A 27,927-nucleotide genomic window follows, 5' to 3' on the forward strand; every position below is an offset into this window, starting at 1 on the left:
AAAGGTTGTCAAGGAAGGATGAGGGGTTGTAATTAGTGAGTGACAGGAGTGACCTGAAATGGAAGATTGCAGTACTCTGACATTGAATTCACAGTTCTCCATCAAATGCTGTTTTAAAAAGCCAAATATGTTGAAGCACTGAATGGGCAAGAGTGGGAGGCACCTCACCTTGCTCAAAGCTGAGTGAGGTGACAGGAGGAATTAGCCTGAGACTTATCTCACCCATCTCACCACCCACAGTCTCCAGTTCAAGGTAGGGAGACTAATGCCAGGCTCCATGGTCCTTAAGTACAGGAGGCTCCTTCATAGTCAGGAATTTACATATAAATTTCTACATCATAAACACCTACATTTACTAGATCAGTCCCATCATGTCCTACACTTTCCCTATCTACATTGAATGTTTTTTCAACAGTGCCTGAGTCATAGAGCTCTGAACTCTGTTGACCCTGTATTACAGCATTGCTGTAATACAGACAACAATTTCTAGGATGAAATCTCTTTTTCTGAATACATATAACATCTTTCAGAAGAGTCTAAAACAGAAACTATAAGAACATTAACTTGGAGCATTTTTCAAGTTCATCCTACTTGCAGTGCATTAAAGTGAAGTGACAACTGAGGTATGACATGAAGTAATTATACTGATTGTGTTGTATGTGCTCTGCAGGAGCCGATGATTTGCTGAGGATATTAATTTCAAAAGTCAAACAGCAAGAGATCAGCTGAGATGAAAGATCACTGCAAAGTGACCTCAGACTAGGGGGAAAGAAAAAGAAGGGAGGGGAGTATGGCTAAGATGAAGAGTTCAATGCTGTACAGTCTAGCAGTGAACTGAAGTAGATGCATTTTCACACCAAAGGTGGTTTCCATGGAACTGACTGCAGGTGTCATCACTACAGTTCAGAGTCACCACTGTGGATTCCATTTATAGTCATGGAGGGAAGTGGAGTATAAACAATGGCTTGTTTTAGGTGTCTAAATTAGCTTGTGGTAAATCCTGGATTCTCTGGTTTATAGAGGGAGTGTAGAGTAGCTGGTCCATAGTTCAGTGTTCCACTGTGAGGGATTGGGTGAAATGCAGGTGCAACCCCAGACTGAGCTACCACCTTCCTTATTCATACACAGCCATGACCTGACTGAGGCCTGATCATTACCTTGAGGCACATTACTCCTTGTGAGCAGGGAAATAGTAGCTAAGTAGGAGAATATATAACATCCCCCGTAGAGACAGCATTTAATGAGATCAGGGTGATAAGGAGTCTCTGAAAGAGAATAGGTATAGATTAACTTTTGTGAATAGCAAACCTAGTGAACTTAATTTCTTTGACCTCTAAAACCATTTTCACAGTCACAAAAAGGTAATCAGAATGTAAAAGCTCTTTATCAAATGCTCACTGTTGAAATCAGTATTGGATTTGTGTACTCCAACTGCTGTGCAGCCCTGAATAGACACATTAAAAGTGGTTTAATCCGATTGTACTTTGGCTTTAGCTTAGTTTGTCAATCTAGCAGTGCAAGTCAAACAGCTTTCACTTAGGGATTTTCACTGCTTCCCTTGGATAAATTCATTAGCAAGGCATAAAGTAACTGTGAGTCTGAGGGACTCTGGGAGCCATGGAGATCTTCCTGGTGGTGCCAGAACCTGGAGGTAAGCAACAGTAACCTGAAGGCCAGCTCTCTGTGACACAATGCTACAAAGGGAATGTCATGAAGCTTGACTGGGCAGTATTCATTGAATCTGAATACTCACACTCAGAGAAGAGGTAAGCAGTAGTAAAACCATTATTTTTGTGCCAACGGGGACACCCCCCACACCCTCTTCCTTAATATGTTCCACATGGCTTCATCTGTCATTTGTCAGAAAAGGTGTCAAACTACTTTAGCTTCACTAAAGTTTAACTTGGCCAAAAAGCCATGTTCTGGCACACCTAGACCAAAACAATAGGCTGGAATAATCAGGGGTATCACTGCTACTGACTCACAGGCTTCGTGCAAAAACAGGCACTCCCTGAGCTGAAGGCCCTGGGCTCAAGAGTTCTGAACACATATCCAAGGATCCCTGGCCCCTTGTGGTTTTGGCTGCTAAGGCTCTGTCTGTGCTGAAGAAAAGCCTGGCCTATCCAGCCTGTCCCAGGATGCCTTCTGTAGTCAGAAACAGGCCCTTAATCCCATCCATCACTGTGCTGTTATGCTCCCCACCCCCAACAGCAAAGACACAGTTTGAACAAGAGGTTTAGGGTTTTGGCAGCAAAATTAAGTGAAAAAATCACCTCATTTACTGGTTAAGGTTGTATCCTTGCATGGCACCATTAACTGCATCAATATTCTGGCCTATTCACAGGCACTGCCCACAGATGATAGTGAGAACAGGTGTCAAGAATTCATGGCCATCATTAATCTTTTCTCACTTTCCACACACCTGGAAATGAGGTGAGACATTGCAGTTCAGATGGAAGGATGCCTTTGTAGGGAGCTTTTCAGTTTTTATGTAGTGGAAGAAGACAGCAATCCCTGGCATTCTCTATGGCAAAGCACTTAGTCCTATATGATTCCCTCTCTGAAAGGGGGACAGTAATGCTTGGTCATCTCCCAGTAGTGTTATGGGAATAGATAGTACATCTTGAAGTCTATTTATGTCCTGTATGATGGAGACCATGCATGACCTGCAGACAGACAGTATTTACTGTCCCTGAAAATGGCAGTTTATCTCCTGCTGCTGTTTCTCACACAGGTGGATGTTTGGTTGTCTATGACATAAAGCACAACTGGACAGTTTAGACATACAGTACTAATGAAATTTAAATTACAAAGATAGAAAATATCAAAACATCTGGGAGACAACCCTTTTGATCAGCCTTTCTCCTGAATTTTCTTACTATTAATTTTAAACCAGAAGTGCTTCTTTCGTTCTTTAGTAATCACCCATCTCCAAGAAGTGAAAATACTCTTGCAAAACTAATAAATGAGAATCTATTTGCAAAGCTATTTATTTATGCGCCTGGCACTTCAGGGTGCTTGGAGGGTAATCTCAAACTGTGAGCTCTGCACTGTGTAAATTTAGAAGCGATTTTTCTAAATGTCAAGTATTTATTACATGAAAAAAACATTTGGAGTGTAGAGCGGGTCCCCAGTGATATACAGTGCATTTGGGGAAGGGTTTCTTGGATGAACAGAAATAATATTTGAGAGATGAAAAGCAAATCCTCTATTTGAAATTGCTTTATGTGCATGGAAAGGAGCTTGAACAAAGGTAGAAGACAAGTTCAGTACTTTGTTTTGTCTCATGCATAAAATAGTGGTTTTCCAAATCTTTATAACCTTTACACAAATCTGTCTTTTCTCATCCTGCAGCACTTCTACCATCTCTGCTTCTCCTTCTTACCCTCATAACAGCTCCAGCACGCTCCAGTCAGACCACAGAATGCAGAATTTATTCATGTAGGATTTTACCCACATAATGCCTTACCTTAAATGTCAACATATCTCTAAGTGTGAAGCAGTAAAGTGCAAAAAAGCTGGAGGCTGATGATATGGAATACAAGGGACACTGATCTATTGTGAGAAGCCTATGATGACTGTTGTTTCACATGGAAAGATGAGAACCATCAGAAGCAAGGGAAGGAAAAATTGAAGGTGCCCTTACAATGACATCAGCCAGCTCCCCCAGCCCGCAGTGGCACATCCTCTTGGAGCTCAGGGGTTTAGGTATGTCCAGTCTGTTTAAGTGTTCTCTGACCTGATTCTTTTCCACCAAGGTACAATTTTCTCGCTCCAATCTTTCACGCTGGTCTCTGAGGATTCCTGAATTTTGTCCTTTTTAGCAAAGGCTGAGGTGAAGAAGACATTATGTACTTCAGAACTGTCCATGCCCTGCATCACCAGAACACCTGCCCCTTTCAGCAGCAGGTGCACATTTTCATTAGTCTTCCTATTGCCCCTTATGTATTTATGGAAGCTTTTCTTGTTGCTGTTGACATTCCTTGCCAGAGTAAATTCTGGATGGCTTTGACTCTTTTCTAACCATGTCTGTTGGCTCAAAAGGTGTCTCTAAATTTATCACAGGTTACCTGACCCTAATTCTACTTTCTGCATATTTCATTTTGAGGTCTGAGCTTTTCCAGGAGCTCCTTAACAATCCACACAGGCCCCCAGCATTTTTCCTTGACTTCCTATTCTTTAGGATGGATTGTTCTTAAGCATAAGGAAGGTGGTTGTTGAATACCAACCAGCTTTCTTGGACCTTTCTTCCCTTTGGGCTTTTATCCCGGGGGACTCTTTTAAGTGGATCCCAGAAGAAATCAAAGTCTTCTCTCCTAAAGGCCAGGGTTGGGATCTTGGTCTTTGCCCTGCTGTCTCCTCTAAGGATACTTAACTTCACCATCTCTTGGTCACTGCAGTCAAGGCAGCCTTTGACTCTCACATCCTCAGGGAGCCTTCCCTTGTTTATAAGTGTGAGGTCCAACAGGGCATCTCTCCCTACTGGCTCCTTTGTCACTTGGGTCTGGATGTTTTCATCAATGCTCTCTAGGAACCTCCAAGGCTGTGCTCCTCCTCCAGCAGATATTGGTATGGTTACATTCTGCTGTGAGGACCAGAGCCAGAGAATGGGAGGCTGTGAAAGGCCTCATCGACTTGTTCTTCCTGATCAGAGTAGACACCTTCTACATCAGGCAGCTCCTTCTCCATGGAGATGCCTGATAACTTGGGCTGGGGCTGCTCCATCGGTCATTCCACAGCAGCCTGCCCTGTTCCCTGGCTGGGGGAGGTGGGACAGTCCCTGGTGGTTAAGTCATTCCCTGTCAGCCCATGTGGGGAGCATCTACAGTGCTTGTTCATCTGATGACAGTAAGTCAAGGTCTGTGGATAGAAGTCCTGTGTTTCATTAGTCCATCTAATCAAGTTGGGGGAAAATGACAAACTTGCATCTGAAAGCTTTTCTTCATGTCTGAAAGAGATGCTGTGAAGTTCAAAGCAATTGCTCCAAATTCAGTTAGGTACATAGGAGCTCTACTACCTACAGAGGAAAAGGCAGGTAGAGAATTCTGGGTTAAAGAACAGAAAAGCTGAAAACATATCCTGCAAAGGACAGAGAGAGACAAGAAATTTACAGCCTGTGAGGAAAGTAGAGAGGTTAGTGGTGGGTGTAGCAGCTGCATGATGTACACACAAAAAAACCCCCCAAAAACAAACAAACAAAAAAACCGCAACAAGCCCTAGAAGCCAGAATTAAAATGCTGATTAGACACAAAGATATTTTTTGAAACACTTTATGTCCTGGTTTCATGTGGGAAGAGAGTTCATTTTCTCCCTAGTAAAGGGCAGTGTTTTGGACGCAGGATGAGAATAATGTTGGTAATGCACTGATGTTTTGGTTGCTGCTGAGTAGTGCTTGCACTGAGCCAAGGACTTTTCAGTGTCTGAAAGTGAGGAGATAGCTGGGACAGAGAAGGGCCAGGACAACTGATGAAACTGGCCAAAGGGATATTCTACACCACAGAACCTCATGCTCAGGATATAAACTGGGGGGAGTTGACCTAGAGGGGCAGAGCTCAACTCAGGGATGGACTGGGCATCAGTTAGCAGGTGGTGAAAAATTGTATTGCGCATCCCTTTTTCCTCCGGGGTTTTATTCCACTCTCTTTTTCTTTTTGTAATCTTCCTTTTCAGTGCAATTATTATTAGTAGTAGCAGTAATACTTTATACGTTATCTAAATTATTAAACTGTTCCTATCTCACTTCCTGGGTTTTACTTTAGCTGATTCTTCTCCTCATGCCATCAGGGGTGAGGGGGCAGGGAGCAAGCGACTGTGTGGCACTTACTTACCAGTTAAGGTTAAACTAATGACACTGTATTAAACTGAGAACTGCCCATTATCATGCTGAAAAGCCTTCCAGAAAGAGGAAAAGGAAAAGGAAAAACCACAGAAAGCACCATCCAAGTTTAAAAGGACAGTGAAAGGAACTACTAGACTTTGACAGAAGTCATGTCCAAATGGGAAACCCAGGAAAATCTAGCAGTTGAAAAGTAGATCTCTAATGATATTGATCAAATACATGTTCAAGTGCCAAGTTGCTAATAAAAAACACTTTCAGGCACATCCAAACCATGATGTCTGCCAGAAATTCAGTGCAGCTTCAGATGAGATAGTCAAGAAGTGGAAGGATTACTCAGCAAAAATAAGAAAAAACTTAGATGACTGCAGCTCATTAAAGAAAAGGTGAAGGAGCCTCCTGAGACAGATGAAGAACAATCTCAAACTGAAAAGGTTTTGAAACAAATCAATACATTGACAGGTAAGAAGAAGGCAGAATGCCAACCATCAAGCAGCTCTGCAGCAACTGAACATGAAACTGCTAATTTGTGAACTGCAATGCATCTGGTGTCAGAGGAGCAGACAATGGTTGGTATAACTTCAGACTCTCAAAAAGACACGACAGGGTGATGCTGAAAACTAAGGAGCAACGGTGCTGGTGTTTGTACTTGGAAAGATCAGGAGGAACTGTGAGAGCAGCTGTAGGATTCCACACACATTTTTTCCCAGGGAAGTCACACTTCATGAATGTGGTGGAAACATCTGTAGGATTGTACAAGCTTTGTGCGTAAGGGTGGTGCAGATGGAAGATTTTGTAAAAAAATTTTACGTAACTTCAGAATTCTAAGAGCTACAAAGTTCATGTTCTCCCAGTTTTAAGCTATAGGGCAGGAAATGACAGAAATAATTAAGAGCCTTAACTGTGGGAGGAATCTGTCAGTGGCCTGCTACAAGTATTTGTACATTGGACTTTACTATTCAATACATTCTCCAGGGACCTAGCCAAGGCTGTCCAGCAGGCTGACAAAAGAAAAAAGGGGAATCAATGTTAATGCTGAGCTCAAAGATGCAGAAGGGCATTGTGTTCCTACATAACTGGGTGATCAAACAGGGAATGAAAATTTAATGTCAGTGACAGCAAAAGAGGGGCAAAAAATAACTCATACCTGTTTGTCCTTAGAAACAGATCTTTGAGTCACTTTGGATAACATTCTGAAAACATCAGCCCAGTACTGAGCAGTGATCAAAAAAGTAGCTAGGATATTTTTACTTAGTTTGAGCACAAAACAGGAGTTCTCATTATGTCACTCTGTACTCTTCCAATGCATGTGTTTTGAAGATCACTTGTTCTTAGTCACCTTGTTTTAAATAGATCACAGCAGAACTAGAATGAGGAGTAGAGTGATGAGGATTATTATGGTTACAGGATGACTTCCTGATGAGAGGCACTATAGATGTTGAAACATGCAAATGTGCTGGAGGAGAGCAAGTAGAGAATCACAGACTCACAGAATGTTTTGGATTGGAAGGGACCTTAAAGATCATCTAGTTTCAACCTCCCTGCTGTGAGTAGGGACTCCTTTCACTAGACCAGGTGTTCAGAGCCCCATCCAACCTGTCCTTGAACACTTGCAGGGAAGGGAAATCTATCAAATGAGGAATAACATGGAGGGGATTGAGCACAGGATGATTATTTACCAAGTTTCATAACACAAGAACTCCTGGAAAGTCAACAAAATGATCAGACAATAAAGATAAAATAATCAAAAGGCAATGTTCTTCCCTGGTACACTGTCATATTATGAAATTCACTCTCTTAGAAACTAAAAATATAAAACTACTCAAATCAAGTCAGACGACTTCATCAATGGTCTGGATAAAGCCACTGGCTCAAAAAGCCCCTGAATTTCTCTTTGCCTAAAAATAAAGGCTGTTCCAGGAATTGGAGCCCTGTTTCTTGTGCCTTTTTCCCCACAAAGCTCTGTAGGAGGCCAGGCAGATCACTGGCCTGACTCAAAATGTCTTTTCTTACGTTATTGTAGAGCTCTGGCCTTTACTTCCCCCCTGCATCTGCCAGGCCACCACTTTCTATGGATCCTTTTTATGCCTAGTCAGTAACATTTGATACTATGGAGCTAAGTTTTCTAGAAGAGGTGATCCTTCCCTTCTGCACCTGGCACAACCCTCTGCACTGCCATGTCCAGTCCTGGGCTCCCAGGAGAGAGATGGCCATACTGGAACAAGCTGAGCCAAGGGCCATGAGGACAAGGAAGAGCTTGGAGCACCTGAAATATGAGTAGAAGAGGTTGAGACAGCTGTGACCCTTTGGCCTGGGGAACAGGAGGCTCAGGGGGATCACATCAATTTACATCACATAAGTACCTGGTGGCAGGGGTACCAAAGACAAAGCCAGGCTCTCCTCAGTGGTGTCCAGGAGAAGGGCTAGAGGCAATGGGCATGAAATGAAAAGCAAGAAATTCTGTTAACATATAAGAAAAAGCTTTTTCATTTTAAGAATAACTGAATACTGAAATGAGAGAAGCATACCCTACCAAGGCAAGAATTTCCCACTCCAGACCCTTCCTAGATCACAGTCCAGTATTTTTTAGCCTAAAAGATCAGGGAAAGTACTTTGTGTGGTACAGAAACACACTTCCACAGCCACCCAGTTGTAGGGCACTAAGAGCTGAGAGAAGAAGCTGGGTAGCAAACCTGTCATGCACTCCACCAAGCATCATCAAAGAAGGACTGCTCGAGCTGAAAGTATGTTTGCAATTAACATCTCCAATTTGCAAAATAACCTTTAAAATATGATTGTAATGGTTTACAGTAGGTGGGAGCTAAGGTATGTTTGCAGTATTTAAACAACAGCTAGAGATGGGAATGGAAATCTGGAGTGCAGAACTCCATCTGCACATGGAGTTCTTCCGACTGCAAAACCTCCCCATATTACTCACTTTTCTATGTATTATAAAGCTGGTTGCATAAAAGGGCAGAGATCGAGCTCATACATTTCTTGGACACCCATAAACTCTATAAGGTGTCTTAAGTTGGGAGATCTGGGCTTCAAACCCTCCCCTTAATTTGGAAAATACGGGATTTGAATCTGGGTCATTCTCAGATCTTGTATATGGCCTCCACCCCACTGCCAGGTACAGAGACACACACCCCCATCTGAATTTCTGCAAGATTCTTGGCTGAGTCTGGCCCAGATGGAGTTCAGTATCTTCACAGCAGCCCTGGGGGTGCTGTGCTTAGGATGTGTGACTAAAACAGTGTTGAAGGTACACTGAAGTTTTGACTGAACAGTGTTTGCAAGGCATCAAGGCTTTCTCTGTTTCCCACTCTGACCCACCAACAAGTCTGGCCGAGGGTAGGAAAGACACTGGGAAGGAACACAGTTGGGACAAATTCCCTGAATTGGCCAACAGGATATTCCATACCATATGATGTCATGTTCAATCAGCTCAGCCATCAGCAATAAAGACTGAGGTAAAGGAAGAAGAAAGCTTCCAAGGTGGTCATTGTTCAGAGACCAGGTGGGCCTATGTCTGGTTGTGGGGCATAGTGTGTGATTGCCTTCTTTTCCCCCCACTTTTTTCTTCACCTATTAAACTGCCTTTAACTCCACTCACCAATTTTCTTACTTTGGTTCTTCCTTTTTTGTCCCCCATCTCACTGGAAGTGACAAGGACAAGAAAGCATTTCTGTAGGCGCTTGGCTGCTGGCCGAGTTCAACCCACCACACTTCTCCATCCTGAAAATGTATTTATATGCTGTCTGTCAAGTCTGAGACATCTTCCAGTCTTGCTGACAGAGCAGAGAATAACTGCAGGGTAGTTTTTTGAGAAAGCAGCACCTCTCCCTTTGCAGCCATACCAGCCCCCCATGCCACTCACTGAGGCAAGGAGCCACCAGCCAGAAGAAAGCTCCTTGCAGGCCAGAAGAAAAGCTCCTTGCAGGCCAGAAGAAGGCTCCTTGCAGGCCAGAAGAAAAGCTCCTTGCAGGCCAGAAGAAGGCTCCTTGCAGGCCAGAAGAAGGCACCTTGCAGGCCAGAAGAAGGCACCTTGCAGGCCAGAAGAAGGCTCCTTTCAGGCCAGAAGAAAGGCTCCTTGCAGGCTGTCCTTGCCTTGCAGTTCTCGTCACCCACCACAGGGAGACAGCTGCAATACATCTCTGGGAAAAAAACCAGCCCAAAATGTCAGGCTGAGGAGTTTGTACGGAAACTACGACACATTGCTGCGCAGAGATGTGGCTGCTGTGGACTTGCCCTTTCCAGAAAAAATGAGTTTGGTAGCTTTGGATGGAAGCCCACAAGCAACTTTTCCCTCTGGCCGGCTCGTGGGCTGAGGGAATGGTCTTGGACTGGGCTGGGAGGGGCCCTGTTACCCTGTTAGCCAGAGCACTGCTGCCCTCAGTGCAGGAGGAGGGAACATGGAATGAACACAGACCGTGGAATGTCCAATATGCTGTGGGCAGGAGAAGAGTCCTGTGGCTGAGGTTAACTCTGCACTGCTGGGGACGCTGATTTTTCCATCTTTGTGCTATAGCTTTCTTGGCTGAAGCTGAGAATTTCACTTGAAATGCTTGACATTGGTACCCCATAATGTGTGAACTTCATTTTCTGGGGACTTAATCTGCAGTCTAGACTGGGAAAATACCTGGGCCTGAAATCAGTAAGTGCCTTAAAAGTACACTGTGTGAAACACCTTCCCAGTGGACCCCTGAGATTGGTTTCCACTTCTGATCTTGACTGCTGTGCTGCATGGCCTATGGTTCAAACAGGACTCACAATACCTCACCTTCTACAGGATGTTGCAAAGGACCATGAAGAACAGCAGAGGGAACTCTAGAGGAAATTAAAAAGTCATAGTCTTGAAAGCAGATAAACTCAGCAAACACAAATGCAGGAGATCTGAAAAGCTCTAGCAGTGAGCAGTAGTGATTCCTGAAGTGCTGTTGGGTGTATGCACTCAGTAAGACAAGGTTCATGAACTTGAAGACCAAATCCACAAGATTATGCATGAGCATAAAGAGATCAAATGAAGACTGAAGACATAATTTTATTTTTGGCACTTCCTAGTTCTGCATGAGTGACTGCACTCAAGTAAGTGTCTCTTAGGGCAGTCTATTCTATGTTAATTACTTACAAATTTTTGGCAATATCCAGGCTTCCCTTCCCCTGTGGAAGGATTTTATAATTAAAATCTCCAATACTTGTTAAGGCACCAGCAAAATTCTCTATCCAGCCACTCAACTGTTCATGCTCTCCAAACATGGGAATTTATATCCTCTGAATGCCTTCCCTTCCAGCAGTTGGCAGAAGCAAGTCCTGGCCAGGAGCAGGTCCCTCCCAACACCAGGTGTGCTCCAGCAGGACATGATCTCCACACAGCATTGGGTCCTTGGTGACTGCCCTGGGATGTCAGCCACAAGTGGCTCCATGGGTGCCTAAAGGTGATGAGAGCTTACAGGATATGTTTAAATGACTGACTAAAGGGAAAACAGACCAGTCTCAAAGTGCCCAGTAACCCACTCACACGTGGGACCTTGCACCTACAGACAGGATGTGAGCCCTGGAAGTGCTCTAATCACAGCTGCTGGGCCTGGGCTGCTGGGATTTGGTCCAGACCCCAGCTGGGAAGTTTCCCAACGGGCTGGGATGAGTGGTTTCCTATCAGCAGTTTTCTGAAAGTTCCTCAGATGCTTTTGTGGCTTTGCCCAGAGCCCCGTCAGTCTGTGGGGCAGCACCCTGCAGCCTGAGGCCCAGCAGGGCCAGCCCCACCATCATGATGGGCATGTCCCACCATGCCTTCAGCAGGCTTCAGCCAAGGTGTCCTGAGCAATTTAACCTCACAGCTGAACATTCAGAGCCTCAGAGCAGTCTTGTAGGTATTTCCTCCATGCACTTCAACGTGCAGATGCTCCCACCCAGCACAGTGTGGCATCAGTGAAAGCACCAGATTCATTTACTGGTGTAACAACTGTAAATGGCTGCCACAGGCAAGGGAAGAGAGAAGGGACAGAGCCCTCTGTGAGCCAGGTAAGCGTGTTCAACAATGAAATGAGGAGAGGAGAGGAGAGGAGAGGAGAGGAGAGGAGAGGAGAGGAGAGGAGAGGAGAGGAGAGGAGAGGAGAGGAGAGGAGAGGAGAGGAGAGGAGAGGAGAGGAGAGGAGAGGAGAGGAGAGGAGAGGAGAGGAGAGGAGAGGAGAGGAGAGGAGAGGAGAGGAGAGAGGGAAAAAGCAAAAAAAGAAAGAGAGAGGAAGGGAAAAGTATATTTGCTGTGTACTAAAACAGACCAACTGGATGGCAGAAGAACTGCTTTAGCTACATGTTCCTGGGGGCTTGGAATATAGAGTTTCTGCTAACAGTGGCTTTGCAAGATTATTAAAAAAAAAGGGGAAAGCAAGAGTCTGGCTACATGAGAAAAACAAACTCAGTATGAGGATTCTCAGTCATCTGGAGGACTGGAGGATGATTATTGCTGACTGTGGGAACAGCTCACATATTTGGAGGCACTGCCTATGTAAGCTCACGGGAGCAGCTCCGTGAGGCTCGTTGTGGGGGCAGGACAAGTGCCTGGCCATGGATGGGGTCTGCCCCACTCAGTGCAGCTGCTGCCTGCAGTTACTGGGATGTGAAATACAGATCTGAGGTCAGCTGCTGGCTCAGCACTAAGCAGCTTTCAGTAATTATATATGAGCATAAGTCTGGTGCCCCTAGATCAAACACTGAAAAGTTTACAGCCACTGTCCACTCTCATTTCCACCATAAGGGTGCTCTTGCTCTTGCAGGGGTGCAGGTTTTTGAGGTTTTCTGCAATTTTCTTATCCCCTTAGCAACAAGGTTTATTTATTTTTATTTATTTTTCTATTTATTCTAGGACTGAGAGCTCTGTCACACACTTCACTGTGTTCTGAGTAACCCTAAACACTGAAGAGCCAGGAATAACTCCTTTGCTGCAGTCAGTGCTTGATACAGGCACTTCTTTTATCTACTGAGTGAAATAATCAAAGACAAGAGAAAACACTGAGCCAGGTAGCCGGTGGCAGAGTGGAAGCAATATCTGAAAGATTATCACAGCTCCAGAGGTCAATGTGCATTTCAAAAAACACACTGTGCTGTGGGTCTCTGCCCACAACCACCAAGGGTGCCCACCACCCCCTACCCACAGACTGCCAGATGCCACCAGCCAAGGCTCTGACACTGCTTTAGGAACAAAAAATTATATTTAGCATTGGCTCAGCTTTTTCAGTAACTAGATAGAGAGAAAGACTGAAGTAGTCTGCAACAGGCAGGACATCAGCCCCTTATTCCACTTGTCCTGAAAGATTGTTGACACATGCCTATAAAGTGCTCAAAATGATATTACATATGCCCAGAACTGTTATTATCACAGAAAATACTTCCCATTAAAGCTCATTTATGCTTTTTAAAATCAGTCTGGATGTTGAAATGTAGTAGAAAACCTGGTGTCTGTAATCTCTGCAACAGGAAAAAGGCTGGGTTCACTCTCCGTTTCTAGTGAGACTATTCTACCCCCACATGGTGGACCAGGTTGAATCTGTTCTGCTTTCCTGAGGCAAAAGCTGTGGCTGAGGCGTGGGTCCAGGCACTCTCCTATGTCACTTCTGTTCCTTTTTGCATGAAGGGAGCCACCAGAACAAATGCTGGGCCAGCTGCAGGACTTTTCTCTTGGAAAGCACATAAAGCACCTGTGTGTTGGAGCTGCAGAGGGTTTCAGCACACGCATACTTGAGCAAAGGTAAGGATAAGGATGGAAAAGGAGTAAATTGTTTTCATCCCTATCAGATGGAGGTAACAGTAAGTTTTTCTTAGAGATCAATTCCCAAATATCTAGCATATGTATACAACGTGGAAGTTCTACCCTTCCCCCGAATGCTATTATATTAACTGAAAAATTTCAGGTTGCAGCTCCTCATTCCAGAGAATCTGTATCTCAGTAAAAGCTTACAGGAAGAAGACTTTGCAGAAGTAATGCAGAACACAGTAGATACTTTCATGGGGCTCTGCTGTGGGTCTTTATTGTGTTTAAATTGGAGAAGTATGTTGCTCTGCAGAAGAAAACTTAAGTGTTCAGAGAGGAAATCAACTTCCACTACTGCCTCCTGGAAGACTATGGCAAGGTCGAGTGGAACTTCCTTGTTCCCATTCTGCTGCATTTACAGTGATGTTCAGTAGACAACACCAAGCATGGTGGCTCTCCTGCTTTAAAAGGGGTTTAAATACTGGAATTGTCAGCAAAAGGGCAAGTTAGTCTCTCCTAACCCCCACTCCAGCCAAAGCCTTCATGTAGCTTCTGTAATACCAACAAGCCTTTGGGAACTAGTTTTTCCTGGAAAAATAAGTTAATGCACCAAGTCAGCTGTTAACTCTGCAAGGTGCTGTCTGAGATAAGGACTCACATGAACTATTTCTCTGCTACATAAGTGCTATGTTTTATAAAGCCACATTTTAAGGTACTTCAGGCATTCTGACATTTAGTAACTGCATTAACTAGTATATGGAAACAAGATTAATATTTATTAGCTTGAAGTATCATATTTTATTCAAGTGATATCATAATACATTATGCATCTGCCAGTTATAATCCATTTTAATTGGTTCCAAAACCTAAGCAGTAAATAAGTAAGACAGTTTATCTAGTTAAACTGAAAAAACAGCATTCCACACAGCCAGTACTAAAGATGTCAACCGTATAATAATTCCAGCATTATGTTGTTATGGCTTTCCAGAAAGTCATGAAGTTTAACAAATTAGAACACATCAAGAGCCATTTTCCAAAGATTTATTGAAGTAGCGACAGGTTGCTCATACTGTGCTGGAAAAAGCAGTTTTATTGAATTCAGATACTTAAAAACAGTATTGCAGCACAAGATATTGCTATTTGTAAACTAGACTCCATTGTAAACTCTAATCCTTCAGGGAGAGTCAGTTTGCAAGATCTAAGACCTATTTCCTAGCATAATCATCTTGCGCTCATGGAAAAACTGCAGAAAGGCACTTGAAAGCTGTTTCTTCCTTTAAGACATGGACTTTTTCAATCTTGCTGGTAAGAATTTCTCCTTTAGTGAGAATGCATCTTCACTTCAGCTTTACTCCAAGTCATCATGATGCTGGGAAGTTTCATTAATAACCTAATGAAAAACAGAAACACTTGCATTAAGTTTTAGTAGGAAGGTTTTTGTAGGTTTTTTAAGAGTTAGAAGTGGAACATCCACTTCCAAAATGTGAACAAGTGGGTTCAGCTTATCAGCTCTCACTTATGAGAAATTCTAGTTTGCAAATAGCATACAGAAACCATTCAAGTTTTATTTACTTACACCAACAACAGCATCTTATCCTAAGCGAGTAAAATATCTCTGTTTATTGTCACATGTTTTCCTAAGGGAATCTATTGAGAATTTGCTAACTCAGCTGAGTTTGCAAATACACAGGTAATAGTCACCAACTTAAAGTTCTACTATCAGATGAATTTTGATTTTTTTCCAAAGAAACCTGTTTGCTATACCTGTATGTTCACACAGCTTGGAATGCCAGTTGCTGTTCTACTCAAAACTTACTACCACATACAAGCTGCAGTAAGCAGTAGGCAAGCGTAAGAATTTAAGGTTACCAGCTGTGATAGAAATAAAATTAAAGTTACCACCAACCTGTCCATCTCTAGTTTCGACGGTCTTAATTAGAAGTGTTCTCTTTGAGTGAGTGTCAACCATTGGCTGAGACTCAATGTTGGTTTCTGCAGAAGAAGATGTATTATTACCAATAGTCTAGATGAAGTGCCTCCTCAAAGCAATGAGGTGTAACAGATTTTAGTGTCAACTTTAAGAATCCCAATTTAGTATACAAAGAAGTCTCCTGCTCTGAATAAGCCAGGTCTTCCACATTTTTCTCTCTGTGCCCCTTAAAGCACTTTCAGCAGGTATCCAAACTAATTACTTGCTATGTATCAATATTTAAAAATATGTGTCCAGGAACAAAGGAGCTGCTACCATCAAAGGTTAAGTAGTTGCATCTACTGTAGGTGGATCCAAGAAGAGTATTCACAACCAACTGCATTTATACAAGTTCAAAAACCAGCATAAAAGGAACTATCCAGAACCCTCATGCTAATGATAGAGCAACTGCTTAAACAGAAATAGCAGAAACACCTTACCTCTCAGGTTCAAAGCAGCAAAGGTTGGAATAGGCATGTTAATCCTGAAGGAAAAAAGAAATGGATAAATTCAGATAAGGGTATAAAGTATCTTCTAATAATTTCTGGCTTTAGAAAAATGTTTGCATGTGATTACCTGCTCTCTTCACCCTCCAGCAGTTTTCTGTAGGTGGCAATTTCAATATCAAGAGCCATCTTTACATTCAGCAGGTCCTGGTACTCGCGGAGATGGCGAGCCATTTCTTCCTTCATGTTCTGAATCTCATCCTGCAGACGTCCAATAGTGTCTTGGTAGTTAGCAGCCTCCACAGCAAAATTCTCCTCCATTTCACGCATCTGGCGCTCCAGGGACTCATTCTGGAAGAGAATAGTGAAATCAAGCACTGCTGCAGGTCAGTGACTCTTCCCCACCCTTGATACCCTCAACATTTTAAAGAAGGAAAATTGTATTACATTAGCATCCTTTCTGAAAATGCCCAGACATGTCCCAAATTTGTCATCTCCTTATCTTCCCTTTGCAGAGTCAGGGAGAGTTATTCTGCAGTGTGATCTGAGGTGTGCCACATATTTGTTGTGCTAGGTGGCAAAGCCATCCTTTACAGTAAGCCCAACACATGCAGTTCAAGTCAGCATGCAGGCAATCCTTGGTAGAGGAGATTTGCAGGTGTGCTAAACACTGTTACATCCATTTCAAGCTTGTCTTAAAGGAGTCATGTTTTAGCAATAGCAAAATTTGCACCTTTCACAGCCCCTCCAGGTTTTTTTATAACTTTATCTGTACCTGACAGAAAAGGCATAAACACTTTCAGAAAGTGTTAAATAAACAGTGAATATTATAGCAAGAAAGTGAACTTATTGTTTACAGTTTAAGACTGATTCAGTGTATCAATCTAGCCAGTGCACTGTTGTGCATACACACAAATTGAGCCCACACCATCCTTTTCAAAAAGTATTAATATGCTGCTGAATTGCATGGCAGATTACCTGCATTCACATCCAAACTGACAATTAAACTGCAGTGCAGTGCTTAAAGCTGCAATGAAGAAGAACAACTGCTGTCCTTTACTTACACTTCCCTTAAGAGCATCAACTTCGCAGGTGAGAGACTGGATCTGTCTGCGGTACTCATTGGCTTCCTGCTTGGCCTGGCGCAGGGCATCGTTGTTCCTGTTAGCAGCTTCAGAGAGATCTGCAAACTGGAAAACCCCAGTCTGGTTAGCATAACACTTCAACAGAAACAGTGAAACAGACCTTCTGTGGACAACTGGAGGTATTACAAGGGTTAGCACTTGAAATGCTTAAATATTGGTATTACTCTTAAAGTGCCTCTCTATTTCTAAATGTAATATTAGAATTCATAGCAAACGTTCTTACTTGTTTTCCTGCATTGTACATTTGCTATCTTTTCACTAATTTCTCCAGGACAGGAAAGACTCCCAGTGTACACCCATTACTTTGCTGCTGTAGTTATGGCACAAAATGTTTTCAGTTGTACCCTTCCCAGAGTAGGATTTAAAAAAAGACTTTGTGTCATGGTTATGTTCATGTCCGTTAGAGAGACAGAGGGAACAACAAGTGCCACAGCAAAGCTGTTAAACAGAATTAGTTCCAGTGCCTGATGCATTTTACTTACTTTGGACTTGTACCACTCTTCAGCTTCCTGAAGATTCTTAGCAGCAACACTTTCATACTGTTGGCGAACGTCACGCAGGGCAGCAGTAAGGTCAGGCTTAGAAACATCCATATCAATTTGGATGTGCTGTTCCTGGAGCTGGGCCTGCAATTCTCGGATTTCCTTAGAGAGAAGCAGACACTCAACATTATTGCACAAAAGCACTCAGATCATACACAGGTGGGGACTCTGGGACAGACAGTCCTTGCTAGACAGTCTGCATCTAAACACAGACCTCATTTCTCAGCTTACCTCATCATGAAGTTTCTTCAAGAAGACAATCTCCTCTTGCAGGGACTCAACTTTGCGCTCGAGATCAAGACGTGCCAGAGAGGCATTGTCAACATCCTGACCAGAGAGAAGAACATTTCATAATCTTACAAAACTGATGTAGAGAAGTCTCTTACAGCAAGTTCAGCAGCATACAGGCTGATGCTACATCTGAGCTTTTTTGGCACAACAACAGGAAATCAAAAGCAGTCAAGAAAACCTTTTTGCCACCTCCTACCTTAGCCTTAAACCTTAGATATGCACCTTTATTGTGGATTTGAAAACTATACCATATATGTTGATTACATCTTTGCTGACATGCTGCTAAGCATGATCAAGAGCACACAGATCATAGTGGGTATAAATCCTTCAAGTACTTGAGTCAGAAGTCTGCAGTAAGTGCTTCTAGCCTGACTACACTGACAAAGAGTTGCACTTTGCAAACTTCCACTCTTTTCAGTGGGGCTTAAAAGTGCAACACATATGCTGTCAGGCCTATCAGTGGGCTTAACTTATGGACTGCTTGGTGAAAAAGCACAGAGCCCCTTAGGTTCACAGACCACACTTTTAAAGCATACTTGTAAAGCTGGTGAGGTATGTGTAAGAACTGCAGTATTCACAATGCAGGTCAACAGATCTCCCTTGAGAAAAAGGTGTGAGCATAAACACAAATTGAGCTACTCATCATTGCCTACACCCTTGCAGTTGCTGGCAAAGGCTCCACCTTTTGCTGCACAGAGATAGTCTTAATCAACAGCAAAAATTCATTTAGAGCATAACAGAAGACATCACGAATGCTACAAAGGAACAACTTGAATTAGTTCAAAAATATAAGACGTTGCCATTGATTGGCAACTTGTTACATTTTGAATGTGTAAGGCCTTTAGTTGCAAAGGGGAAGATTGTTCCTTTCACGCTAGTTACATACACAGCCACATGCTTGTGCTCACAGGGTATTAACATATCAGGTTCTCACAGCTTACTCTAAAGCTATTTTGGATTGTCCAAAGCATAAGCATTCCTAATCAGCAGCTCTCTTTATTATGGCACCTTTGAAATAAGGAGTGTTTTCTTTAGACTCCTAGAAAGCCTTTCCTTGGATCACTCCTACTCTGGGGCAAGGTCCTTGCTCCAGAAGAATTATTCTGTTTACTTTATCCAGCAAAATACCCCTTTCATGCATCATTCCATAACTTTTCTATCAATTCCAGTTTTACACCCACAGTTCATATCAGCTCTGTTTTTCAGTTCAGGGAAAGAATTTCCTAATTAATTTGTTTTCCTCCCCCCAAAACCCCTCATGATCATTCTGGCAGAAAATTACATGGCCATGACCCAACATGTTTACATAACTAGTCAGACATCCAAAGATTTTCTAGAGGATTTTGCAGAAAACTTTACCCTGAAGTCTTTTTTTTTTTAATAACAACTGAATAGCTACAGGATTTTAAGACCTTATAGTAAATTGAAAGCAAGTTAAACTGAAGACACTTAAAATATGTAGCATGTACTTTACTATCATTTATGCATTCCCTATCACTAAAATTCAGTGTTTCAGTAGTTTCTAGATGTGTGGACAACCACATAAATGAATTGGCTACTTGTAGCCTGAACAAACAAGTACAACTTGTTTGCAGTTGGAATACGTGCTGATTTTATCCTAGGAGCTTCTTCAGTACAAGCCACACACTTTGCAGGGTTGAGCATCCATGGTTACTTTAGACAAACCTCATGTTAGCCAGGACCTGACCTATTAGGCTTGCCACAGGTTCAGGACCTATTCCTTGCTACTAGATTAGCTGGCAAAGCTGCAGTAACTCTCTCACTGTGATGCTTGTCCTGCCTCAAAAGGAAAGTCCTCACTGAACTTTCACATATACTTTATGGAATACATCTCTCAGCACATAAGTAAAATAATATCTTTGTCCAGAAGAAATAAATTAAAATTCAGTACATATGAGCTGAACAATCTCTGAAACTGGCAGCTTTTGGAAATGAAAGTTTAAGTTCAAATATTCATTCTTTATTTTAAAACACTGAAGTACACAACTGCTTCATCAGGTAAAAAGTATCTTTGATGATACATCAGAATAGGAAAGCACCTGCTGAAGTGATCCAAATCTATACAACTTTCCAGTGGAAAAATATAATGATTTAATAGAAAGCTGTGCATTGTTTTAAAATGGAAAGCACAGCAGGATATTTCAGCTTCAGTGTTCTGTGAATTTAATTTCACTTTCAGAAGAACAAAACTTGCACTGAAACAGATTTAGGTTTCAAAACCAACATGTTAACTACATCCTTGCCAGTAAGGAAAAATTAGGTATGACCAATGGTCAAATCAAGCACACCAGCATATATCAGTTATGTCATGAGGGGATTTAGTGTAGAGTTTCCATAGACAATGATTTGCATTTCTTATGCACAAACTACAACTTAGGAGGTTCAATGGATCCAATTCTGACTGTCCTGCATGCACACATCTGCTGGAGGCTGAGCTTCTGAGTGACCCCTTTCCAAATAAAGGGAAAAACTGGACAATGAGTGTGGGGTAGGCACACCAAGCCAAGCTCACTTTAAAGCCCAGAGCCTCCATAAGATTCAGCTGGATTGAAACGCAGACATGCCTAAAGTACACCAATTAAATATGAAAGATTATGTAAAAGCCAACCTTAAGTCAATTGATCCTTCAACTGAATTCAGCAATGAATCAGAGTAGATGAGGTTCTCTAAAACTTAAGTTAAATGCTCCTTCATAGAACTTCACGCTACAGAAAATTGTCTTAGCACTCATAAAAAACCCCAAAAAAACATAAGCTTAAATTAAGGCAGTATCTCAGACTGTTGTTTAAAACTTCTGTCCCCAGAATACCAGTGAAGACTGAATTCCCAGGCTCTGAATGGGAGTAGGTGTTTCAGTTTCCCCACACTATCTCTTGAACACACCTGCTGTCCTTCAAGAACTGTAAATATACTGCAGTCTTTCTTTTAGCCTTTCCCAGGGAAATGCTAAGAATCAAGTGCTGATTTCCTGAACAGTGACTTCTGTTAATGCCTATGAAGAGCTCTGGGACAAAGTCAGCCTGTACCCAGCTGCCTGGTGATAAGGGCAGTCACTTCCAGTCTGAAAGAATGCTAGCAATGCTGTTTTACACCAGGAGTTTTAGAGAAGAGACCTTGTTTTGAGAAGGCACATTCCTAAATATCTCTTAGTCCAAACAAGGCTTAATCTAAGTTGAAAGCTGGTTTTGCACAAGTGAAAACTTGAGCTTAAAAATTTTAGAACACTGTTTGCACAGTTGTTTCTGGTTGTCATGAAGATTTACTTTATCTGGATAACATCACAGCATCCTACAAAGACTAAACTCTAACATAACTTGTTTCCTAGGTTAACATCTTTGTTTTACAGAGGATTAAATTTCATGTTCTTAATGGACACTCAGAGGAGGCAAGCTCAATCCTGTGACCTCGCCCCAAGGAACATACTGTCTACTTCTTGTCAGCAGACAACACCCACATAAAAAAACCTTAAATTTGAAACTGTTGCCCAGTAATGCACTGACCAGTGATTCATCAAAAAGAAGTACTGTTTTGTACAAAAACTGGCCCATAACAGTCACATTTCGCTAGAAATATTCCCGCACCATTACACATTTAGTAAGAATGCAGCCCACTGCGCCCTCCCCTCCGACACAAAGGGATCTATTATTTCAATCTGCTGCCACCACACTTGCCATAATGCCTGTATCTGCATTCCACGGTGAATCCCATAGAAACCATTAATACCCTTCAGCCAAGCGAGCAGATGGCCCCCTTTCACTTTTATTGGATCGGAAAGTGATTCCACGTTGGGGTGTTTTTTGTAAAACGGGCTAGACTTGGATAAAGCAGGACAATAGTTTACCTCCCCTCCCCTCAGACTGCAGCATCCCCCTAAAGAAAACACGGAGGGCTTGCGTGAGAACTGACGGAAACCTCTTTGTGCAAGGAAAGCAAACTCCTGCACTCCCACCCTCCGCCCCAGGCACAGTCAGCACCTCCTCGGGTCCCTCCCTCCTCCACCACCGCTAACCTGTCTGAAGGACTGCAGGGTGTTCTCGGCCTCCTCCCTCTGAAGCATCTCCTCTTGCAGCCTAGAAGGGGCAAGACGGCGGTGAGGAGGGAGCGGGGGTCCCCCAAATCCCCCCGCCCAGCCTCCCGCCCGCCCGGTACCGCTCGGGATGCTCCGGGGCTACCTCCGCGCCAGGGGACAGGGCGGCAGGGAGGCAGCGGGACACGGCGGCAGCCCCAACCCGCCTTCCCCCGGGACACTCACTTCTCCCGCAGCCGCATGATGTCGTCGGCAAGGTTGTCCCGCTCCACTTCCACTCGTGCCTTGTCGTTGGTGAGCTGGTCCACCTGTCGCCGCAGCTCCCGCATCTCCTCCTCGTAGAGGTCGCCCAGGCGGGACGTGCCCTTGCCCTTGAGCTGCTCCAGCTCGGCCAGCAGGATCTTGTTCTGCTGCTCCAGAAAGCGCACCTTGTCGATGTAGTTGGCGAAGCGGTCATTAAGCTCCTGCAGCTCAACCTTCTCGTTGGTGCGGTTTGCCTTGAACTCCGTGTTGATGGCGTCGGCCAGGGAGAAGTCCACGGAGTCGTGGAGCCGCATGGGCGGCATGCTGCTCCGCAGCCGCACCGACGTCGTCTTGGTGGCGTACATGCCGCCGGGCGAGGCGGACACGTACCGGGCGCTGCTGGGCCGCAGGGCGCTGCCCAGCGAGTACCGGCTGCTGGACGTGATGTAGCGGGTGCCGGTGCTGGGGCGGCTGCCCCCGCCGAACATGCGCCGGTACGAGGAGTTTTTCGTGCTGATGCTCATAGCGACGGCGGCGCAGGCTTTGTAATCCGGGAGTGGAGCGGGACGACCAGGGCGTGCGGCGAAGAAGGGCGGTGGCTGCGGCCAGGGCCCCTTCTTATGGGCGCCGCGAACCCGCCCCGCGGACCCGCCCCGCCCCGCCCCGCCCGCGGGGAAGGGGCGGCGGCCGCGTACACAAAGGCGACGAGCGGGCCGGCGGGGCTTGGCTGGCCGGGCTCGGAGGGTGGGCGGCAGCCTGTGCTGTGGCTGGGTCCCCAGGGGCTGGCCGGTTTCCGCTGGGGCTGCGGGACGTGGCAGGGCGGTGTCCCACATAGCGGGCGCGGGGAACCCCGGCACGGCGCGCACCAGGAGGACGGGGCGACAGCGGCGGCATCTTCGGCGTCGCGGAAATGGGCGCTGGGTTTCCCCCTCTCATCTCCTTGTCCCCCTCCAGAGTGAGCGTGGTGGCTGCAAGAAGGAGCTGGCAAGTTTAGTGTCACAGGCCTGGCAAAATAGTCCGAATAACTTATTAAAACCCCTTTATAGGTATGATGTATGTTTATCTAGATACCTTTCTAAGAACCTTCCCTTTCGAGTTTTCCAAAAGAGTAAGATCAGGGAAAAATTATGCTAACTACTCACAAAGGGCTGCCAAGTGTTCAAAATAAGGAGCTAGAAAATAATGTAGGTGTTTTATTTAGCTGCCTCCCATGACAGTAATCTTAGCTCCTATGATTAAGAATGAACTTTACAGGTTAAATATGTTTTCCTTGTAGCTCGGTAAGCAGTTACATGCCTAAGGCATTATTGTAATAATGATCCCAGGAATAATTTAGGGGTTTTTTTTGTGTGGACAATACATTATTGAAATTGCTGCATCCAGGATCTTGCTTCCGGAAAATAACTAGGATAGTAGCAGTCTTGATTTTAACAAAAGTTTGTGTCTCCACTTCTGTACCAAACAGACTTTGCTATTAATTTTGGTAGGCATATGGTCAGAGTCTTAGGAGAGCATCTGGCCAAATGATAATTGTTCATTAACTACGATCTGCAAATACATACAAATATGTGAAAAATAAAGGGCCAGACAAAAATCCCAGTGTTTTCAGAGCAATTTTACTCTCAAAATGGGACTACTAGCAATGGAAAAGAGTGATGTAGGTAGTACAAGGCAATAGCAATGGAATAAAAGTTAACAGAGAAAAACTTTGAGTAGCAGCAGATTGTTTCAGCATGAATGCAGAGGTTGCTTAAGGAAGATGACAGAATCTCTGCCATTTAGATAACTTTAAACTTGAGTGGCTAAAGCATGATTCACATTCTGAAATTCTGCACTGATGCATCAGGTAAGGGACATATTTTTTCTCTCTGCTATGGGAAGTGAAGGATACATTGTAGACATATTATCTGTAATGTATTGCTTCAGCACTTAGGGGATGCAAAACTACCATTGATTTTTGATTCCTTTTAGCTTGCAGTCCTGCAGGAAGAAATCTCTTCACTGGAAGTTCTGATAAACCTGAACAGTGGGTAGAGAAAAAGGTAATCTTCACACCCCAATTCACAGTAGTCAGCTATTGTACTTCAGGTAATGTACTTTACAATGAAGAATGTGAACCTATGTATTTTATTAAAGATCTTGTTTATTTGAAAGAAATTCTGCTTTGCTTTCATTCTGTTGGCAACCAGAAGTGCAGGAATACAATTTGTATCTAAAAGTAAGTCCTTGAGGTTTTAATTTCTTTTGTTCACTGGAGCTTAGTCAAGCAAAGGAAGATGACAAGGTTGAGCCACTGAAGTGCTTGCAGTATAAGTCCTGGGCTACAGCTCATTCCATTCACCCACTGAATAAGAGGCAGAGGTCACACAGCATTCCTGAGGCTAAGGGTTCCCAAAGCCCCAGCCTGGACACTGTTGTGCTGCCCAGCCCTCTCAGAGCTCTATTTAAGCCATCAAGTTTGAGCTGTAAGCCTTTGAGAGCCCAGGCACAGAAGTACATACTCGTTCTGTGAGTAGGCAAAAAGCAAAACAGCACATAACCAACAATCTCATGGATTTAAGATGCTGTACTCAGAAATACTGATAGCTTTGGTAGACTGTTGTTTTTTAAAGGTGTGCTGGTGCCCCATCTGTTTTTCCTAACAGACCACAACTTATACTTCACAAAATCTTCAATGGCACACATATGCAAGAATCATCTTCATTCAGAAAATGCTTTGCCCCTAAAATCCAAGGTATTTGTTTTAGTAAATATGACCACCCTATTCATGTTTCAAGTGTAATTTCCATATGTTTGTCACTGTTGCCATATGTGCTCTTGGCCACCTGCCTCATTTCTGTGTCTCACTATGAAATGTTCAGATATTGTTGGCTGTTGGGACTACAGTAAACCTTTAAGTGCCTCTTACTGGTTGGCACTTACATAGATGCACAAATGGAAGAAGCTGTATGTTTCTTGTAAACTGTAATAAATTTAACACACATTTGCATTGCTAACCCCCAAGGGGATTAAAACAATTCCCTTGAAATGCAAAAAGATCTCTCCTGTCCTTCTCAGAAGAGCCTGTCTCAGTGTAGACATAAACATCATGAAGAGTGTACTTTGAATGGAAATGAAATCACAGTAATGTCTAGTTTCATGGAAGATGCTATGGGACTCTCAGAGGCGGTGGCTGATGGAGATCTTAACCATTTCTGACATGAAGAACAGACAGTAAGAGCATCACTCAGTACCACATCGGGGATTATTCATAAACTACTGGTTGTCATCTGTGCTGTTTACTGCAATGCCTTCCCTTCTAATTCCAGTGTGCAGTCATGCAGCTGCCTGGTCAGCCCACAACATCATCTCTACAGAAGTAGATCAGAGGTAATGGCACTCTTGAAAATACAAACAGGTATTTTTATCACAAGAGTTTCAGTTCAGACTGAAACTTTCTTTTATGCCTTTTTTTTGCAGCCTTTTTTTTTCCCACATATAATTATTATTGGTTTACCGCCAGGAATGAAATACAGAATCAAGTCCTAGAAATTTAGCAAAAAGACACCTGTATTGTGTGTAACTTTCATTAATGGGAAAAGTGGATATGCATAGAGAAAATCTACAAGTGCCTGATGGCTTTACACTACATATTGGTTGTACGAAAAATTAAAAAGCCCATATAACAGAATTTCTCTTATTTCCTTGCAAAAATATCTCTTGGTCTGAAAACATCATTGAAAGACTAGAATTCACTTACTTTTTTTTTTCCATTTACCATTTAATTTAAACAGGAAGAAACAAGAGTAATTTAGTCCAAATATTGAGTGTGCTTTCCAGTTACATAAACCTGGACTGAACAGATGTGAATGCTTTTCTTAATCAGATTTATGCCCTTTTTCTAAAGTTTCTGCTTCCAGGAGGTGTAGAAAGACACATAAAGATTAAATACCCATGAAAAAACATCCTGCCATGCAAATACAATAATTTTTGTGTCAGTACCATACAGCAGCCATAAGCCCAGGCATGCATGGGGCTGTAGAGGCATTCCTTCACACATCCCCTGCACCATGACTATCAAACAAACTCTGGGCAATAGGAACCCATTTTACCATGAGGAAATAAAAGACCCTTAATACCCTACAGATAATTGAACCAGAGGAACATTCAGTAGTGCTCAGCCAGAGTAAGTGCTGTGGCCTATCACTTGAGTGACTGCTGTGGCTTTCACTGTCTAAGAACACCTTCAGCCATGGCCTAAAAACACAAAGACTGCTATGATTTTGAAAACAGAAAGGTCCCTGTTTGAGAGAAAAAGGGATTCTGGCTGTAATCTTCAGCTGGGAGAAGTCTCTCCCTTTAGCTGAGAGCCAAGTGTAAGGAGGAACCCCCATGAAAGGCCAGTGCATCCAGGAAAGTGATGGTTTTTCTGAACTCTGATAATGCATCTCCCTGCATTCTGACTAGGAGAAGGTGATTTGGATTTCTGAATTATTACCAGGCTGAACATCTAATTGTTCCAGGATTGAATTCTCCCCTTGTGACTAATTTCCTTGACTAATTTTTGTCTTGATAAAGAAACTGGCAATTCTTTTATGAAATTTATTTTTAAAATTATGTTGCCTATTATCATTGCCAGTGTTGTAAAGCATATCAAATTGATATGACTAGCTGCTGATTTTTCCAAGTAAATGACTAGGTTCTCTACTCAAAACTAACCAAGTCTGTCTGAAATATTCTATTTTAATGTATATGAACTATATGAAACTGGTAGGGGTTTCATCATTAAGGAAGTGATTTGAACATGAGTCAAGCCACCCTGTTGCACGATTTACATTTCCAAAGAATTATTATTGTCATACATGAGGTGTCTCTCTACTATGGTTTCTAATTGCCAGAGTAGGAAGTTTTTTGTATCAAAATAGGACATTTTTGTACCAAATCAGGTGCTCAGTTTCAAAGCCACTACAGTCCTGTGCCCTGAGGTTGTATCAAACACCATCCACACCTCTAGGAACAGAGGAGAAGAGAAGTTTTTAAGCTCTATCACAAGTATAGCAATTTCTATAATCTATTCCTTAAAAAATAAAAAAACCCAAAAAATTAAGAATGACACCCTGTCTCACTTCATTTAACAGCAATAGCACTGACTGCTGAATGGCAGCAATACAGGAATGACTGGGACATATAGAATGAGATTTTCCAAACTGAGAAAAGGCTTGGCATGACTTAAGGCTCAATGCTCAACTCTTTAGGCAGAACAAATTTTTAGAATACACAAAGTCTCTCAGTCTTGATATTGGGTGCCCCAAAATAGATAATTTGAAATTTTATGTCTCCACATCCTTGTTTAATGAAATTTGTATATTGTTAAAGACCAAGAAATTGTTCAAGGATCATGATAGGCACTTCGTAAGGACCATTTAACTTAAATATCAGATAAAATTAAGCAGCTCAAGTTTTCAGGAGAATCTATGCAAAATACATAGTGTAGCTTTTTTCTGTCCTTTGCCACACTGCTAACCTGGCCATCTTGGTCTTGCTCAGCACTAGGTTGCAATTCCTGCAGCAAACTGTTGGTTCAGGTAGAAGTCAACAGCATGGATGAAGAGTTACTTGTCACATTACAACGGGAAGCACTGCCTTGGTTCACTGTTTTAAATTTTGAGGTTGCAAAA

General features: G+C 43.1%; 1 protein-coding gene and 1 long non-coding RNA gene across 2 annotated transcripts; one reads left to right on the forward strand and one right to left on the reverse strand.

Moving 5' to 3' along the window:
* Positions 1-14,341: 14,341 nt before the first annotated feature.
* VIM (vimentin) lies at positions 14,342-22,867 on the reverse strand. Its single transcript, XM_066552730.1, has 9 exons — positions 22,253-22,867; positions 22,010-22,070; positions 17,920-18,015; positions 17,629-17,790; positions 17,066-17,191; positions 16,132-16,352; positions 15,996-16,039; positions 15,493-15,578; positions 14,342-14,976 (listed from the first exon to the last, which is right to left on the reverse strand). Exons 1-9 carry the CDS (start codon positions 22,792-22,794, stop codon positions 14,935-14,937), a joined length of 1,380 nt encoding a protein of 459 aa, XP_066408827.1. The 5' UTR covers positions 22,795-22,867; the 3' UTR covers positions 14,342-14,934.
* Positions 22,868-23,154: 287 nt separating this feature from the next.
* LOC136564325 (uncharacterized) lies at positions 23,155-24,427 on the forward strand. The gene is made up of 2 exons (XR_010784707.1): positions 23,155-23,316; positions 24,242-24,427. It is a non-coding gene; the product is annotated as an uncharacterized lncRNA (long non-coding RNA).
* Positions 24,428-27,927: the final 3,500 nt, after the last annotated feature.

This window comes from Molothrus aeneus, chromosome 1 (assembly GCF_037042795.1).
Source record: "Molothrus aeneus isolate 106 chromosome 1, BPBGC_Maene_1.0, whole genome shotgun sequence".
NCBI lineage: Eukaryota > Metazoa > Chordata > Aves > Passeriformes > Icteridae > Molothrus > Molothrus aeneus.